Consider the following 20,142-nt stretch of genomic DNA (forward strand, 5'->3'; position numbering starts at 1 on the left):
TCATACACAAATGGGTCCTTAAAATATAAGCTAATTAGTAATTAGTTATTTAATTTAATGTTGCTATCCTTAGCAGAAAATGCTGTTGGCATACACTATAATGAAGAATTAAAATGCTACTGGCCCCTTAATGAGTCCATTGATTTCTGCCGCGCGGAGCAGACACAGGACAGAAGGTGGCCCCTGGTCACATGTCCACATTACATGTTCTGCACCTGCCTGGGCAGGTCATGTGATAACCACTATGTTTGGCTGTAGTCAGTTGGGTGCAGTGCATCCAGTATGGCCAGAGCAGAGCAGGACGGTCTGTGAGTTCATCACTGGGAGAAGAGCATAAGAGTTAGGACGAGTTACTGAGAACTAAAGGATCATGGCACTTGTAGTTTCAAGTGGCGTCCATCTTTGTGATAACTACGCTTACTTTAACCCCTTCACGATGCACGCTGTATTAGTAGTGCACGTGCCGGGTCTCGGTGCATGGAGAGGGCTTGCGGGCCGAGCCCTCTTCATAGCCGGTAAGTCTTTGCTGCATATTGCTTTTCCCGCCGATCGGCTTCAGAAAGATGGCGGCGCATGCGCGGATCGTCGCTTCTTACGAAGACCCCAGGCTGTCTCGTTCTAGCCCATTCATTACAATATGCTAATTGCACATTGTAATGAATGAGGACCCTCTTGGTGCAAGTAGCCAGTGTTGTGCTTGTAGATAGCTGTGTAACCCATGTGCACTATAGATACATGCCAGCATAAAAGTAAATGAGATCAGCCTCTTGTTGAGCCATGGTGGAAAAACAAAAAATAAAAGAACATTTGTGTATAATCTCTGTATAGAGATTTTTTTACAGCATATTCCTTATAATACACTACTATATTTCACATACTTCACTTCTAGAAATCCCACTCTTGCAAGGCTGTTAAGGGATGAATTTTAACTTGAAGATTTCTCCATTTTCCTCAATCCAAGTAGCAGTAGTAGCAGACATTTCCAGTTGAAAACATTAAGACATCTGCCATTTGTTATTATGGTGTCTTGGGTTTAGAGGTGTACGCAGATCCCTTAATAATTATGCTAATAAATAATTCAGGGTAATTTCATTCACGCTCATTGTTCAATTACAAATCAAGTATTGCTGAAACATTGACTATATGTTGCCATGTCATTTAATGCATTCGAAAAGCCATTAATGAGTAACTCATTAAAAACTAATTTCATTTTCCCTAACATTTCTTTTTCCTGTCATCATAAAATTAAATATATCTGAACATTACCTACCCTTCTTATTGTTCTTCTTTTTTTATGTGAAGTACGCAGCAAGCACTTATATGAATATTTTCTTAAAGCAGTGATTACACAAAAATAGCCTTTGTCTATATGCAGCACCACAAATGTCATGGGCGGCAATTGCAAAATCCTTATTTAGTGCAAAGCTTGAGCTTCTAAATACATAACATACATGGTTTCATAATAGTGCAAAAATACATACATATTCACTCTCACACATCTGTTTGCACATATACAGTGAACAACACACATACCAGGTAGCCATATCTATGAGGCATTTTCTTTAAGAAATGTGTTCCCTTAAAAAAAATTATATATTTTTTTATCTAATATGAATTGTGTCCTTAAGCCCTCATGCACACGCATTAATCTTCAGGTGACCAGCCATGCTTTCTACATACTGACAGCTATAGGTATTGCTATAGCTGAGGATTCTCCAGAGGCATGTCTGGGCCTATTACACCTGAAGAAAATCTGACAGCAGGTCCTGTTCCTGGCCACGTTTGTGGTTCGGCCAGTCCCATTGAAGTCAATGGTGATGCCCCAAAAAAATTGGTCAGCACACAGTTGCACTACATTTGCAGAGGGTTGCAAGGGTTGTTTGTAAGCCAGCCCCATATGTTTTTTTAAATATTGGTGACACACAGTGTCGAGTTTGTCACCTTATAGAAAAATGTTTGTGTTTAGGTAGCCTTACGTAGCCATGTTTTCCACATTAACCTATACTGAATTTACAAACAGGGTACATTGATTACAGTTTTTGAAGTGAACAAATGAAATTTGTAAACTTTTCCTCTTTTTGTAAAGGCTAAGTTTTTTTTATGTGGCTGAGTTATTTAGCCTCCAGTTGACTTATGAAAGTATAGAATCGAAGTCCTTTTTTTTCTTGCATCAATTTTTAAAGTCAAAAGAAGCCTTCTTGCTTGAGTTTTTGACACGGATTTTAGCATATTAATAAGGCAAAATCCTCTTGATCATACACTTTTTCTAATAATCAAACATGCAGATCTTTGTTGAAGTTTTTGGTGTAGTTTTCTAGTTTGTGGCGGCAGGTGTAACAGGTGTTACACAAAAGATAAATGCAAAAGTTAGTGCAAAATATATCCTATAAAGTGTTAAACGTATATCTTTAAGGAATATTTAATGACTCCTTTCATTTTTTCGATGTCATTATTTATGGGTAGAGTGACAAAACGCAACAGTTGCACAACTAAAGCTGAGTACCAATGCCAATGTAAAAGAGCTCTTTGCCTTATAATAGACTGGCACTTTCTGTAGACAAGACAGACATAATTAGAATAGAAGACAACTTCCTGATAGAAAACACCATTATATCTTGTGCCTCTGTATTTAGGGCACACAAAAAAAGTGGTGATTTGAACATGTGGGTGTTATTTTCTATTACAATGGTCACCGCTAGGAATAAGCATTAAAATATTTTGATTGATCTGGCATTTTGGTACATGATGATAACTAACGTATTTATGTTTGTTCGTTTTATTTTTCTGATCCACATTACCTTCATGACACCATGATCTAATAGTACAGCATGGATCACTAAGATGTTACCATATATACTTCAATTTGTCGCTGACATCATAGTGTGTGCACGGCTATCGTGGAACCTGTTGCGTCCTGCGCACACACTATGACGTCAGCAAGCGGCTGACATCATAGTGTGTGCGCCACCATTGCGCACAGACCTGGCGCTGCCAAAGCACAGAAAGAAAGAAGAGGACCTGCGGGGGACGTTGGAAAGGTGAGCATTGACTTTTTTCTATAAACTGTGTGCACGGCTATCGTGGAAACTGTTGCGTCCTGCGCACACACTATGACGTCAGCAAGCGGCTGACATCATAGTGTGTGCGCCGTCATTGCGCACAGACCTGACGCTGCCAGAGCACAGAAAGAAAGAAGAGGACCTGCGGGGGACATTGGAAAGGTGAGCATTGAGTTTTTTCTATAAACTGGGGGTGGGCAGGCTGGCTGGCTATATACTGGGGGCCGGCTAGGGGCTATATACTGGGGACTGGCTGGCAATATAAAGGGGGGAAGGGTGCTTGCTAGCTATATACCAGGGCCCGGGGGGCTGGCTAGCTATATACTGGGGGGCTGTGACCCATGCATTTCCCATTATAGGCTTATACTCGAGTCAATAGGTTTTCCCAGTTTTTGTGATGAAATTAGGTGGGTCGGGTTATACTTGAGTATTTACTGTAATTTAAAATGAAAGAAAATTGGTGAGACATTGGGCACATTTACTTACCCGGTCCCTGCACAATCCCTGATCCGGACTGTCCGATGAGGATGATCTCTGCCGCGATTCATGAAGATCGTGCGCCTGATGTCTTGCATTTGTCGCTTCCCTGATCAGGTCCGCCGGAGTTCACCTTCTTCTTCCCAGTGCATGTAAGTGCTTGGATTGCGACACAATTTTGAAGTTAAATCCTGCGGTTTGTCAGAATCCGTCAGATCGTCCTAATGCCCACCTCCTGTTTGTGTCGCATGACAGCCAGTGCGATTGCGCCAAAAACCCCTTTAGATCTTTGTCCCAGTGGCGCACAACGGAAATCGGCGGCATGTCAGACGAAAGTGCGGTCCGCAGGGGCCCTTAATTAAGTCCCATTATCTTTAAATGTATTTCTGTATTAATTAAATAGTTACGTTGTTATTATTAAATTTATGCTATTATAGCCTAATCGTTAAGGATGAAACAAACAGTGGTTATAAAAGCATTTGATTTATAAAACAATTCTAAGAAGTTCATGACATTTAAAATAAATAGATGCCATTGCATGGGAGACATATGCCACCATTGGTGACCACATTTTTCAATAACTGTTGTCTGAATTCTTTAATGCCAATACTAAAGGCTGAACTACATTTAGAGGGTAGGTCTAATTAAAAAAAGTTTTTCATGAAATTAATCTTGTATGATTACAACCTTGTATTAAATCCACTGTAGTCTGTGCTAAGGAATGTCGAATGAATCAAGACACTTTAAGGCTTATAGACAAATTCTTCTTATATCTAAGCCTGATCTGTGTGAATAAAATAAGTAAAACGGATAAAAAGTAATTTAAAGATGAAAGGTTAGAAAACATTATGTGGCATTTTATCAATATGTCACTCTACAAACAAAGCTTGGTGAAAAGTAGCAGCAAGAATCATTTGCAAATTGAGATGTTCTTGTTAATAACATTTAATGCCATTAATCTGAGTTGTGTCACTCCAAGATCTGACATTTAATTCACATGTTATTTTCTAAAGCTTTAAGCTGCCAATGACATTGACTTCAAGAAGGTGGAAGCTAATGCTACAAAATGTATATTATATTTAGCCATTCAATCTTCTCAATAGGGGAATCCGAATGATTAGCACTGCCTTGCATTTCATTTGTGTTCACCCTGTATTTTTAGCACAAGGGCACTTATGTGTACAGTTTCTTTGAGGCGGATTTAGTGATTTCCTCCCTTTTTTGTGCAATTAATCAGAAATAGCAATCAAGATGATCCTGGAGAGATTCAGCAGAGGGAGGGGGAGTCGATAATCTAGGGGCAATCTGTGCATGTTCTTTCCTATAGGAGGCTGGCATCAACAGGATAAATACTGGACATTTGCCATCAGCGCCACTCTCACTTTTTCATCTGGATTACCGACCTCCAGCATCACATTTAACCCTCTTTTTCTCTACAGCTTAGCAGAGATAAAATGAGTGTTATAAAAATTCTTGGAATGTAAAAGGGAGTATGATCTGCTAATGTTCTATTATACTGTATATAGGCCTAATAGACCAGGGACCCTTACTAAAAGATCCAGGCAAAGTGACTGTGGGCATCTTATTTTATTTGTTATACATGGCCTCCTTCCTGCTAAAATTAACGGATACAATTATGCTAATGAGTCCGAAGGGCCCTAGGTGTTACCAGAAGGTGTTACCCCTCCATGCTGAAGCTTCACAATCTGTTACACTGTGCAGGGCAGGGCCAATTCTAGGGAATTTGCTGTCTGAGGCGAAAATGGAAATGACCCCCCCCCCCCACCTCCAACACCATTGCATCCCTGCTTTCAGGATATGTACAGCCTACTCAATTTCCAAATTTTTTAAAAGCATTTACAACCTGATTGCTGATGAGATTACTTAGAGAGGACCTTTTATCCATAAAAAAGCACTAGGAGCTGGGTTCTGATAACGCTAGCAGTGTAACACGGCTTCTTACTTCAGTACGCAGCTCCTAGTGCTTTTTTATGGGTGACAGGTCCTCTTTAAAATTAGTCACTGGCCCTCTGTGACACCACACATGCTAAGAGCCACTAGCCTGTCAGTGACACAGACATTAGTGGAATCTAGGACCTCATGGGTGATGATCTGATACAGATTTACCGCCCTAAAATTGTATTTAAACCGTGCCCCCACTCACGTGCCGCCATCCTTTGAATGCCTTTAAACTTTGCCAGTGGCAACACAAAGGTTAATAGCCGTGATCGGTGCAAGCACCGACCGCGGTTATTAGCGGTGGGGGGTTTGCTGCAATATGCAACAACCCCCACCCTTGTATGAAGACACTCTTCATACATTACCTGCACCTCTGCACCGTAGAGCTACGGCATTAAGGGGTTAATTCTTTACCCTCGTTATATTATATACAGCCCACCTTGATTATATAATATGTAGTTAAATTATAGTTAAAAGCCACCCCCAGGTGTCCAGGTCCCCTCCCATATTATATAATATACAGCCCCTCTTATTATATAATATGTAGCCCCTGTTAAAATATATACAGCCTCCCTTATTATAAAATATGCAGCTCCTGTATTCTATAATATACAGCCCCCTTTTTCTGTTATATACAGACCCCCTTTTCATTTTATACAGCCCCTTTTCAATATATACAGACCACCTCTTTTATTATATACAGCCCCCTTTTTTATTATACACAGTCCCCTTTTTCTTTATACACCCCCCCTTTTTTTTTATAAAATAATAAAGAAATTACTCACCTCTAGTCACGCTCCCCCGCCACCACTTGCGTCTCTGCATCTTCCTAACTCTTCGGCTGCCGTGTGCTGCTTTGTGAAGGGACGAGGGGCACCCTACGCTGCCTGAGTCTTCCAGAGCAACAGAGCGGCATGGACAGAAGGATCTTTGCCGGTGCCGCTCTGTACATCATTCTCGTTTGTCTTATAAAGAGACAGACACAATTTTTTTTTCATGGCCACATTAAGGCCCAAATTTTGCCGCTTGCCTCAGGGGTCAGGTATCTGCCGTCTGATGCGAGATTTTCATCTCGCCTCATGGCAGATGCGGCCCTGGTGCAGGGCCTCCTTACACTGTGTGCTGAAACTTCCTCTGGGGAGGGGGGTAGGGTTGTTGCAACAGCCTGTGAAGCCTAACATGTTTGACCATTCTCTAGAAATGTCAAAGTAACAGGTTAATCTCATACAAAAAGGGGGCTAAAGAAAGGGGGGCAAATTAAGGAGGATGCAAAAAATGCATGAAAGTTGGCATTATAAGGGGGGCTACTACAGGAAAGGGGGCAGCAGCAGGAAAGGGGGCTTTATACGAGGAGGATGGTGGAAAAGGGGGCATTATTTACATGAGTACATGAGGGGCCCCGGTCCCTGAAAAAAATATGGGGGTGGATTTAGCAAGTGTCTGAAAGTCAGAATATTTCTAGTTGCCCATGGCAACCAATCACAGCTCAGCTTTCATTTTACTAGTGCATATGAATATTTTAAAGGGGAGCTGTGATTGGTTGCCATGGGCAACTAGAAATATTCTGACTTTCAGACACTTGATAAATCTGCCCCATTGTGTGCAGATGGTCCCTGGTTATGAAAAGGTTTGGGACCACTGAAGTAAAAGTTTTCTGTGATATTTTACTAGCCCTCATAATTGTCTAACAAGGTTGAAGCAACATATGTGTGTCTGGCATAGTTAATAATACAGCTTTTTCGCTACATTACACAGTTTTATTTCCATCAATGTGCCTGCCAGCCCTTGTTAGAAAGCAGGTCTGTGTGTGCCTTTATCTGTCAATCTCTGGTTCTTCTTTTGTTACCAGTGTTCAAGGAGAACTTTACTGATTACAGTTACATGTGTTCACTGTGCCAGGACCTGTGTGTACCGGCATACTGACTACATGATATCTGATCTCCATTGCTACCAGGTTTGAGTAGAACCTGTCATCAAGACATACTCACCCCACCCTGTCCCTTTGTTGAAAAGTGCAGCACAGACGTCCCATCCTAAATCTTCCTCCCTGCACCAGTAAGATTGTTGCCCAAACTTTTTCTGCTTTTGCCTTTGTTGGAGCCGCCCCCAACAAACCTTGGCCCAGGCCATTAGGGGGGGGGGCATGAAATGGTGAAAATATCTGTTTCCCACAAAGTTCTCCCTGCTTAATTCACCATGCAGAGAGAGGTAGAGCATCCTCTCTCTGGGTGGGGAAGTGGATAGGTAGAGGACTTCTTGTCTGCTCAGCCTGAGATTTGAAGAAACACTTAGCTGTCAATCAAAAGAAGGAGGTGTGGACCAATGGCAGAATCTATATATTGACTCTTCTCTTCAGAAGTTGACTCTTCTCCACTCATTTGCTTATTTGGATATCAGAAAAATGGCTCTAATAAAGGTACAGAACCTCGATGGCAGAAAACTTTAGGTCATATTGGGAGTACTTTTAACCCTATACTAGCAGGTATTATTGATGTGAGGGGTACAATTTTGATGACAGGTCTTCTTTAATGTTAGACTGTCAACAGTTATTACCTTTGGTTTCAATCAAAACAGATTGTTATGAAAGTACTGATAACATGATCTTGTGGCTTTCTTCAAGGGTGAGCAATCCAGGTAGAGTTGTTATGATCATATGCTAGAATGTGGGTTTTCTAAGCTTCTATCTGCTTCATACAGGGTAGTCTGGAGTGCAGAGTAAGAAATCCAAAGTCAAAATAATAATTTTGCATGATACCTGCAACTCAATTCCCTATATAAGAAGTTTCTTCAGCAAATGCAGAGGGTTTTTACAACCTCGATTCAGATACATGGAATTGTAAAATATGATTTTTTTAATACAATTTTATGGTCATTGTGCACAGCACGTGTGCAAGGAAGCCACCACATGTGTTTGCCACACAAACTGTTTGTAGCCTTATTCTACATAAAAAGCTATAATTAAAAACTTCAAGGCAGCTGTTTCCGCTTCCTGTGTCTTTTGAGTGATCCAGGCGCCACGATTATTGCTTAGGCAACGGTTCTGGGTCTTTGAGAGGAGGATGCTGCGCTGCATCCATTGGCGCTCTATAAAAGAAGAGATCACAGAAGAGGCTGCAGGGAGCATGGGAAGGTGAATATCAATGGTTTCCCTTTTTTTTTTTTTTTTTTTTTACTTTGCTGGGATTATGAGGAGACTGGGGGATATCTATATACACTGAGGGGGCATGTGATGGGGCTATCAATACAATGAGAGGGCATGTGCTGGGGGCTATCTATACAATGAGGGGGGCATGTGCTGGGGGCTATATATATATATATATATATATATATATATATATTGTGGGAGATTTGGCCCAGTAGAGACCGTGGTAGCGGGGTTTTGTGATGCAGTTCAAGACAGTGACACCAAGGTACAGTCCCAAACAGATCTCGCCTGCGTTTATTGCCGCAGCAAAATAAAACAGCCTTTACATTCAGGCATTAAACAAAAAAATCCTACCCGTCAGGGTGCTAACTAAACAGAGTTTCTCTAACTCACCACTAGTACATAAAATATGTTGCTGCTCCAGGCACAGAGGTCAGGGCTGTGTGCTCTCCAGCCTCCTTTCAGAGAGTGCCCATTCTCAGCTCTACTCAGCAGCTTTATGCAGACTGATTAGGCTGCTCCCATCACCTGTGTCCAAGGTGCTGGACAACACAAACTCAGCACTCAGGCCTTGCATAGTAGGAAAAGCCAGGGGAAACATACCGCCCATCTACAGTTAACCCCTTCAGTGTCTCACAATATATATACTGAGGAGGCATGTGCTGTGGGCTAACTATATACACTCACCGGCCACTTTATTAGGTACACCATGCTAGTAACGGGTTGGACCCCCTTTTGCCTTCAGAACTGCCTCAATTCTTCGTGGCATAGATTCAACAAGGTGCTGGAAGCATTCCTCAGAGATTTTGGTCCATATTGACATGATGGCATCACACAGTTGCCGCAGATTTGTCGGCTGCACATCCATGATGCGAATCTCCCGTTCCACCACATCCCAAAGATGCTCTATTGGATTGAGATCTGGTGACTGTGGAGGCCATTTGAGTACAGTGAACTCATTGTCATGTTCAAGAAACCAATCTGAGATGATTCCAGCCTTATGACATGGCGCATTATCCTGCTGAAAGTAGCCATCAGATGTTGGGTACATTGTGGTCATAAAGGGATGGACATGGTCAGCAACAATACTCAGGTAGGCTGTGCTGTTGCAACGATGCTCAATTGGTACCAAGGGGCCGCCCAAAGAGTGCCAAGAAAATATTCCCCACACCATGACACCACCACCACCAGCCTGAACCGTTGATACAAGGCAGGATGGATCCATGCTTTCATGTTGTTGACGCCAAATTCTGACCCTACCATCCGAATGTCGCAGAAATCGAGACTCATCAGACCAGGCAACGTTTTTCCAATCTTGTACTGTCCAATTTCGATGAGCTTGTGCAAATTGTAGCCTCAGTTTCCTGTTCTTTGCTGAAAGGAGTGGCACCCGGTGTGGTCTTCTGCTGCTATAGCCCACCTGCCTCAAAGTTCGACGTACTGTGCGTTCAGAGATGCTCTTCTGCCTACTTTGGTTGTAACGGGTGGCGATTTGAGTCACTGTTGCCTTTCTATCAGCTCTTTCTATCTGCCTTTCTATCTGCATGTTTTTTCTTTTTCGGACCATTCTCTGTAAACCCTAGAGATGGTTGTGCGTGAAAATCCCAGTAGATCAGCAGTTTCTGAAATACTCAGACCAGCCCTTCTGGCACCAACATGTGCCGCCATGTGATTGGATGATTAGAAATTAAGTGTTAACGAGCAGTTGGACAGGTGTACCTAATAAAGTGGCCGGTGAGTGTACACTGAAGGGCCATGTGCTGGGGGCTATCTGTATACTGAGGGGGCATGTTCTGGGGGGTTATTTATACACTGAGGGAGCATGTGCTGGGGGTTATCTATATACTGAAGGGGCGTTTGCTGGGAGCTACCTACATACTCAGTGAGCATATGCTGAGAGCTATCTATATACTGCAGGGGGCATGTGCTGGGGCTATCTATATGCTGAGGGGGCATGTGCTGGTACTATCTATATAGTAAGGGGGAGGTGCAGTGCTGGGTCTATCTATCTACAGGGTAGGGTCAGCTTATTTCTGTATATAATGGGAAACTGGTGTCCGGGGGGGATGGGGGGAGGGCACAAAAAAAAATCTAGTTTTTTGGGGTCCCAAAATTCCTAGTGGTGGCCATAGTCAAACTAGTAAAGCTGTGCGTTTGTAAGATTCCTAGCACAGTGCAAGGGACTGGACTCCTTGCAACACATTGAAATTCAATTTAAAAAGTCCCTAATTGTTGAGAGAACAGAAGTTAGCTAACAGTCCTGGAGATCTGTATAACCAATACCTTTGTGTTTTTCACCAGGACTGTGAAAAATTAATGTATATCCACAGCACAGCTTCCCCTATTCCCCTCACATTGTTCCAAGTCCAGATAAAATCCAGGAATATAAATTCTAATTTTTTTTACAGTCCTGCTGCCACACACATAGAATTATGGTTTCACAGCTCTTCAGGGACAATACTTAGTATAGTATACTATAGTGTCTGCAGTAAATAGTCAAAACTGATGCCAGATTCCCTTTAAAAGCTAAATGTAGAAGTGGAATATAAACAGGGAAAAAGTATAATAGAATCTAAAGTATAATGATTTTATGTGATTTGGTTACAAATAAAAAATAGTGAGAAAAAAACTGGTCTGTGAAAGTGAACTCAATCACAAGGAATTTTTCCATTCCAACACAAGCTTATCCATGCCTAAAACAAAAAGATGTACAACGTTTAAGCCTTTTGCCCAGATATGGTATGGCAGACTGCAGAAACTTAACATACATGATAAAATTCAATGTGTAATAACAATAATTCCTTTATTTATATAGAGCACACAGATTACGCAGCGCTGCACAGAGCTTGCCAAATCGGTCCCTGTCCACAATGGGGCTCACAATCTAAACAACCTACCAGTATGTTTTGGAGTGTGGAAGAAATCCGTAGGACCCGGAGGAAACCCACACAAACACGGAGAGAACATACAAACTCTTTGCAGATTACATCTTGTAAAGTAAACTTGTAAGTAAACATATAACCATATGAAATTATTGAAAGGTTGTACTATTCCTTGAGGCAATAGGAAAAATCATACCGACTGCACTGGTATACAGGGAACACCCTATGCATACAAGGGTGCAGATAGAGAGTAGCTGCAGGGAATTTGCTTTCCATGCAGCTGCTCTCTTGTAGGCATTAGGGACTGCTGAGCCACTATTAGGCAGCAGTCAGTACTGGGCTATTGTGCTGTACAGTCCTAGCTGGTCTTAATCAGTGACTGTTCACACAGCACCACTGCAGCAGTAAGTTGCCCAATTTGGGTTGGTAATTGCTTATCTTGCTCTGTCCTGACTATTAATTATCTGCTTATTTTGTGTACTGTAAATAACATAAAATTACATTACTTTCCAACAGCCAGAATATGCCGTGGGGTACAGCACTATATGTCTGCATATCAAGTGACGTTCATAGGCTCATGTCCTGGAGCAGAGTGTCCCTGGAAATAATTGTCAAATGTTGACTACTAAGCTAATTTTTATATCTAAAGTCTTTATTCACTATGTATATATTAAATCATTGCGTTATCTTTATGAAAATGAGCATCATGTACGTAGCAATACACTATATTAACATGAAGATATGAGACTTTTGCCTCCGTCTGCACAGAAAATGTTGTATACTGTGGGAAACACAGTATGGAAAGACGTAGAAAGCTGTGTATCTTGCTTCCTCCTGATGAGCGACGTATACGCACAGCGGAGGCCATTCAAGCCTATGGGGAAGGATGCAAAGTCCCTGGCTAAGAAGTCCCCAGTGACTTAGATGTCCATATAAGGACAGTGACATCACTGGTGGAAACACCTTGAACATCATGGCTGTCACTGACACTCACTCCTCCTCCCCGAATGGGGATGGAACAAGATCATGTTTCTGACTGTAGGAGCTCACAGAGGATACATCCTAGCCCTCCACTGTAAGGACGGGGGGACATATGTACCGGGGACGTATGGTGGACGTATGTACTATGGGGGATGTATGTACAGCCGCAAACTTGTGGGCGTACATACGTCTCCCTATGGTCTTGTGAATGCGGCCTTGCTACCAGCTGTTGGGGAAGAGCTACATTCACACGACATTGTGCCCGCCGTACCGTATCGCTGCTCACCCCCGCCACTCTCCATAGCGATGTATAGCACCCGCCGCCGTATTATGGGGAAAGATTGGACATGTCCTATCTTTTCCCCGGCTACGGAATGGTATGGTGCCACACGTGTGCGGCACCATATTGCTTACATACGTCGCCGTGCGCCCATTGCCGTCTATGGGGGACGTATATCGGTCGTATATTCGTCCCCCATACAGCCGTGTGAATGTAGCCGTAGTTTGATGCCACCAGTACCATCAACTGGTTTTTTTTTCAAAGAAATTCAACAACCGTCTAATTTGATATATGCAAATTTAAGTGGATTCATAGGACACAGATATTGATGACCTATATTTTGGTTATCTTGGCGACTAAGAGGGACTCGGCAGTCTCACCAGTCAGCTTGAAGAGTCTGCAGTATTTGGACCAGTACAATCCTTAATGCCATATGTAGTATAACTATTGTGTTTGGTACCGCAGCTCCAGCCCATTCACTTAAATGGACCAATGGCATCACAAGCCTGGGGCTCTGTGGGGGTGTCAGCCCCCAACCATGTAATATTATCAATGCTCACCACAGAGAAGTAGTAGTATGACGACCCCCTGCACAGAGGTGAGGAGCACAGTGAAGGAAGCACTGCACATGTGTAATAATCTATAATATAATCTAATAATGCACATGTGGTGATTGTTACTAAAAGGTTTTATGTCCCATGTGAATAATTCCTCATACACTAGTGATTTACCTGTACAGTGACAGGTGGCTGGCGCCATTGGCTCGGGGCAGTCGGGACCTCCCTCTCAGTCGGGGGTGGGCGGCAGGAGACTGGAGCAGCCTGATTTCCACGCTGTGAGGGAGAAGTGGAGGCGGCATGTCCCTGAGTTGCTCCTTGTCCCCTGTGTGTGCCGGGAGCCGCGCTCTGCTGCTGCTGAGGAGGAGGACACACGGCGGGCGCCATGGCCAAGTTCAGGGTGGCTTATGAATACTCGGAAGCCGAGGACAAGAGCATCCGCCTGGGCTTATTCCTCATCATCTCCGGGGTGGTCTCTCTCTTCATCCTGGGCTTCTGCTGGCTGAACCCGGCGCTACAGGACCTCCAGGGCAAGACGGCCAACTGCACCGTGCTGTCAGTGCAGCAGATCGGGGAAACGTTCGAGTGTACGTTCACCTGCGGGAGCGACTGTAAGGGCACATCCCTGTACCCCTGCCTGCAGATCTACGTCAACAACTCCGAGTCCAACTCCAGGGCACTGCTCCATGAGGACGAGCAGCAGCTCATCAGCAACCCCAAGGTATCACCTGTACTGTGCCCACTGCTAGAGGCAGGGTGTGTGCCCTCCTTTATCTCTATACGTCCTTCTGCTACTATCTGGCAGCTCTAATGTTAGGAAGGGTAAATTATTATCTCAGTACGTCCTATACTCCTTCTATAGCTGTAATGCCAGGCTGTGTGCCTATATGCCTCATATTCCTTCCATGCACTCCATATAGCACTAATGCCAGGCTGTGTGCCTATATGCCTCATATTCCTTCCATGCACTCCATATAGCACTAATGCCAGGCTGTGTGCCTATATGCCTCATATTCCTTCCATGCACTCCATATAGCACTAATGCCAGGCTGTGTGCCTATATGCCTCATATTCCTTCTACACACTCCATATAGCACTAATGCCAGGCTGTGTGCCTATATGCCTCATATTCCTTCTACACACTCCATATAGCACTAATGCCAGGCTGTGTGCCTATATGCCCCATATTCCTTCTACACACTCCATATAGCACTAATGCCAGGCTGTGTGCCTATATGCCCCATATTCCTTCTACACACTCCATATAGCACTAATGCCAGGCTGTGTGCCTATATGCCCCATATTCCTTCTACACACTCCATATAGCACTAATGCCAGGCTGTGTGCCTATATGCCCCATATTCCTTCTACACACTCCATATAGCACTAATGCCAGACTGTGTGCCTATATGCCCCATATTCCTTCTACACACTCCATATAGCACTAATGCCAGGCTGTGTGCCTATATGCCCCATATTCCTTCTACACACTCCATATAGCACTAATGCCAGGCTGTGTGCCTATATGCCCCATATTCCTTCTACACACTCCATATAGCACTAATGCCAGGCTGTGTGCCTATATGCCCCATATTCCTTCTACACACTCCATATAGCACTAATGCCAGGCTGTGTGCCTATATGCCCCATATTCCTTCTACACACTCCATATAGCACTAATGCCAGGCTGTGTGCCTATATGCCCCATATTCCTTCTACACACTCCATATAGCACTAATGCCAGACTGTGTGCCTATATGCCCCATATTCCTTCTACACACTCCATATAGCACTAATGCCAGGCTGTGTGCCTATATGCCCCATAATCCTATTAGTCCCATATGTTTTTAACTCATTCCATATATCTCTAATACTGTGTTTGCTGCCTATATGTTCCATATTTCCACCATTTACTCTATAGAACTATAATGCCAGGCTGTGCCTTTATGTCCCATATTACTTTTACTCTCTTCATTTATTTCTAATGCCAGGCTATGTGCCTATATGCCCTATATTCCTTCTACACACTCCATATATCTCAAAAGCATATGACCCTTCTCGCTTCTACACGTCATATATCTCTAATGCCAGGCTGTGTGCCTATGTGTCCCATATTCCTTCTACCCACACCATATATCTCTAATGCCAGGCTGTCTGACTTATTTTCCCTTTACAGGCGGTCCCCTACTTAAGGACACCCGACTTACAGACAACCCATAGTTACAGACGGACCCCTCTGCCCCATGTGACCTCTGGTGAATCTCTCTGGATGCTTTACTATAGTCCCAGACTGCAATGATCAGCTGTAAGGTGTCTGTAATGAAGCTTTATTCATAATTCTTGGTCCAATTACACCAAAAATTTTGAAACTCCAAATGTCACTGGGGCAAAAGAAAAAAAATTGTCTAGAACTTCCATTATAAAATATACAGTTTCGACTTACATACAAATTCAACTTAAGAACAAACCTCCAGACCCTATCTTGTATGTAACCCGGGGACTGCCTGTATATATCCCATATCGATTCTGCCTCCTCTCCTGACTATATGTCTACAAGCCTATAAGCCTTTTGTGTCACATATTCATCTTCTTCACTTTGTATCTTTCCTTTCCTAGTGTCTTCTATACTCCCTATATGTCATTGTGCCTCATTCACACTTTAAGTTCCTGTCCTGTTTGTATGTGTAAGTAACTCATTCTGTATGTAATGCCACTATTTGTATGTTTTTATATACCATCTATATTTACCATATACCTTATTCTTCCTTCACCATGGCACCCATCCTTTACGTTTAATATCCCTTCAATTATGCCTTATATATCCTATGCCTATATTTCCACACTCTATGTTTCGTGTCTTGCTTACGCCTCTATATTTCCAGGGCATACAACACATGTATATGTCCCATGTGTTCCTTTCATCCCCCATGAACTCCATGTTTATCCTACATGACCTCTATGTCACACTCATTCTGTTACTCTACATGCCCTGCCCCTCTTGCTTTTGCTAGGGGTCCCATAATACTTTTGCTAAAGGCAAATCTTAGGAACCAGATGGTCAGTTTGGGTCAAAAATTATTATTTTTTTTTTCTTTTGAGATGAATGAAAATTATTGATCATGAACAAATGCATCATTAAATAGTGTAAATGGCTTCTAAAGTCTTACTATGTCAATTTTGGATTGTATTCTATATATAACACTTTATGTTTAGCTATCTTTGAAGTCACATCCATTATTACAGTATATTTTGTTAGAGTCAATCAGTAATTTGATACAATATGTGGCACTTGCCATACTGTGGAGAATGAAAGTGCGCCATATCCATCATCATATTAACCTTTTTCTGTATTTCTCTAGCTAAAAGTGAAATAACCATTGTTATCATTCTTATGGTTAACAGATTGATATACAATTTCATTATGTTGTAAAAGGAACACATAAATGTCAGAATATACCTTATATCAGTTATGTTATATACATGTACCTTTATCAGTTCTATGCAAAATACTGTGAATAATAGTGGATATGTCAATCAATTACTAAAAAAACTGACAGTTCCAAATGGTGACCCGTGTCCCTATAGGGGCCAGTACTGCTAAATTCCCATTGTCTAAAGATACCATCCTGCATGGGTGCAGAAAGCTTTTACTAGTATACAGCACACTAGTATATGTGCCGCCATTCGTAGTTTGCAGTAGCACTGCAGTGTTTTAAATGGACTGGGTAGCATTGAATTGCTGGCACTATACCCAACATGATGAGGTTAAGTAACATGTAAATAATGTATTTGTTTCTTCCCAGTGTGCCAGATTCTGTGCTGCTGTTTCATTCTACTCACTATCACCAATTCCATAATGTTACACTATTCCATGATATGCACACAGTGTATTCATAGGTCACTTAGGCGGGTAATCGAGTTAGTACAATAGTTGTACCCTAATGTTGTGTCCTAAGGATTTCAGCATACACATGGTGGATAGACAGTAAGGGTTAATTGTTGCCATTGTGAGATATAGCTGGTTGCCTAGGTGATGGGATTTGTTAGTTACATCTGAACAAGGGACTTTAAAATGTTTTTACAGATCACAGCGGAAGAGTATGTTGCTGCAGAGGAGATCCTGTACAGTATGATGGAGCCACACATTAGTCACACTACATTACTCTTTATAAGATGTGTCACCTGTGCTCATGACACAATACAGATTAGGTTCTTTCTTGTTGTTTATGTTACATGTTTATATAGTTCGCAAATATCATGTTTTATACTTGATACATTGAATGACATGCAGTAATTGAGGAAAGTGCTTGAAGGGCTCCCAGCTAACACTTCCATAGTTTTCTTCTATTAGAAACAAGTGAAAGTGCTGGAGCAGTTAAGGATAACGGCAGATGTTGTGTAATGGTTGTGGATTTACTCCAGCGATAAGTCCAAAGACATTTTGTATGCATTAGAAACTGGACAGAATTGTCCATATTAAGTATTATTGCTGCTTTTTTGATGTGGTAAGAGAAGGGGGGGGGGGCATCATTTGCATTACAAAGGTTCATTTTATATTCCTTGACCTGTTTCCTGCAATGGAAACCTTTAAAACCCTAATTGACACACTTATTCGCTCTCATCTTGACTACTGTAATTCGCTACTATGGTAATCTGTAGTAATATCTTCAGTCCAGACTCTACTCTGATGCCTCTGTGCCAGTCACTGCAGTGGTTGTCGGTCTCCTTCCAAATACAGTTTGAAGTAATCACCCTAATCCACAAAGCTCTGCATAATGCTGCACATCCTTATCTCTCCTTTCTCATCTCAGTCTGGCACCCAACCCGTGCTCTTCCATTTAACTGTTATCTTAGATTATTCTCTTCTTTAATTAAAACCTTCCACTCACATCTCTAGGACTTCTCCTATGCTGCACCAATTCTCTGGAATGCTTTACCTAGGCTAATGCCCAACTACCAACGTAGTAGTACTTCTAACGTGATAGTAAAACTCATCTTCAGGCAGACCTATCACATTCCCTAACTGCGTGAAACTTCAACTCTCCTTTCACTAGTCAACCCTGTGTACTACAGTCTGTAAGATACTAATTTACTGGCTACTCTGCAGTCCTATTTACTTTGGACGTTGCATACAAGATGGCAGCTGTTGACTGGTTCATGCAGCAGCCTTATTTATTTATATATTTATTTCATTATTTTATCTATTTATTCTGATTCTTTGTAAGGAATGGTTGAACCATTGCACAAGCTCTAGTTTCTCCTGTGTCACCCTTTGGTCTTCAAAGATTGTAAGCTCTTACGAGCAGGGCTGTCACTCCTATTGTCTTGTATGACTATATGCACATGTGCCACAGTGTTTGTACTTTAGAAAGAACTTCAGAATATGATGGGATTGTAGAAATAAAGAATACCTAGACCTGTAGAAATGCTACAACAATCAAATAATTCAATAATTTCCTATAGATTTTTAGACTATCTTTCAGTATTTTTTTTATCTAAAGGAAAGGTCTTAAAGGTGCCATGCAAAGCACCATGACAAACGCAGCAATATGCTCTGTGTGAATCCTGACATAGGGAACTTCTTTGATACCAAAAGATTCAGTCACCACTCTTCCCTTCTCTCTCTTCCGTCTCTTTTATACCATAACATAAATAAATGCTACTACCAATAAACCAGGAACACTTACTAATAGATCCAGGCCCTGTGAATGTGGTAATCTTCTTATTTTTGTTATCCATGGCCTACATCCTTCTTAAATCAACTTTTAAAATTATGCTAATGAGCCACCTCTCCCTTCCCTCTGCTTGCTGTTATCTCACACAGTGGGAGGGGGGAAGTGCTCCTCTGCAGTGTAACTGCCTGTGAAGTTACAAAATGGAGAGGCTTTTGTAACGCCTCCCAGAGTCCATCTGGCTCATTAGGAAGTTGATTTTAGAAGGATGAAGGCCATGGATAACAAATATAAAAAGATTACCACATTCACAGTGCCTGGATCTATGCGTAAGTGTCCCTAGTTTACCATTGATTTTAATAGCAGATTTCCTTTTAGGTGACGCTTATTCCATAGTTCTCTCTTACTCAAATGATCTCTTTTGCAGGTCAGCAATGTGTCGTGTGACCAACTGTGATTTAGAACTGATGTTTGAGGAGTTAAAAACCTCCACATATATTTAATGTTCCTCAACTTGACTTTTAAAGGGTGCAGTTTAGCTCTTTAAGAAGGCAACTAATAGACATCCTAATTGAAAGTCTATAAATAACACCTAAATAAAGCAGACTAGCCTTCATTACATACTTTATTGATGTACAGTAGATCACTGTGTATTTTATAATTACATTTTTCTTCAATAGTTGCCTGGGGCATGTGTGACATAAGATAGTCACAGCCCAACAAGTTCTAATTAAAGCAAGAAAATGTTATCACAAAAAAATGCCTCCAACAAAAGACACAGTCTCATGCACTTTCTAATTATGGCCAGAAAACATGATATAGATTGTGTATTGTGAGTGCTGCACTGGGTTTGCTGCATTTCTCATTGGTGCAGTATGAAACTTCTTTCTGGACATAATTAAGTACAGAGGGTGATGGATGACTGGGGCCTTATAATACACCTACAGGCAAGAAGTAGCAATATAACATATATATATACCTGTACATATACGAGGCCGGTTCAATAAGTACCCTTGTTTGACGACAGAGGGCGTTCCTGAGGGAAGTCGGCAAAACAAATTGCAGACTGATTGATGGGTTAGTTTGGATTTGGCAGCCATTTGAGTAAGACGTGTTTCATGATTTTCGCT

General features: G+C 42.0%; 1 protein-coding gene across 1 annotated transcript in view; it reads left to right on the plus strand.

The window, feature by feature from the left end:
* Positions 1-13,557: 13,557 nt before the first annotated feature.
* KCNMB4 (potassium calcium-activated channel subfamily M regulatory beta subunit 4) overlaps positions 13,558-20,142 on the plus strand; it is a 58,740-nt gene continuing 52,155 nt past the window's right edge. Inside the window, exon 1 of the mRNA XM_072146711.1 lies at positions 13,558-14,061. Coding sequence (XP_072002812.1) covers positions 13,726-14,061 — 336 coding nt within the window. The 5' untranslated portion in view covers positions 13,558-13,725. The remainder of the gene's footprint in view (positions 14,062-20,142) is intronic.

Source organism: Engystomops pustulosus, chromosome 4, assembly GCF_040894005.1.
Source record: "Engystomops pustulosus chromosome 4, aEngPut4.maternal, whole genome shotgun sequence".
Classification (NCBI taxonomy): domain Eukaryota; kingdom Metazoa; phylum Chordata; class Amphibia; order Anura; family Leptodactylidae; genus Engystomops; species Engystomops pustulosus.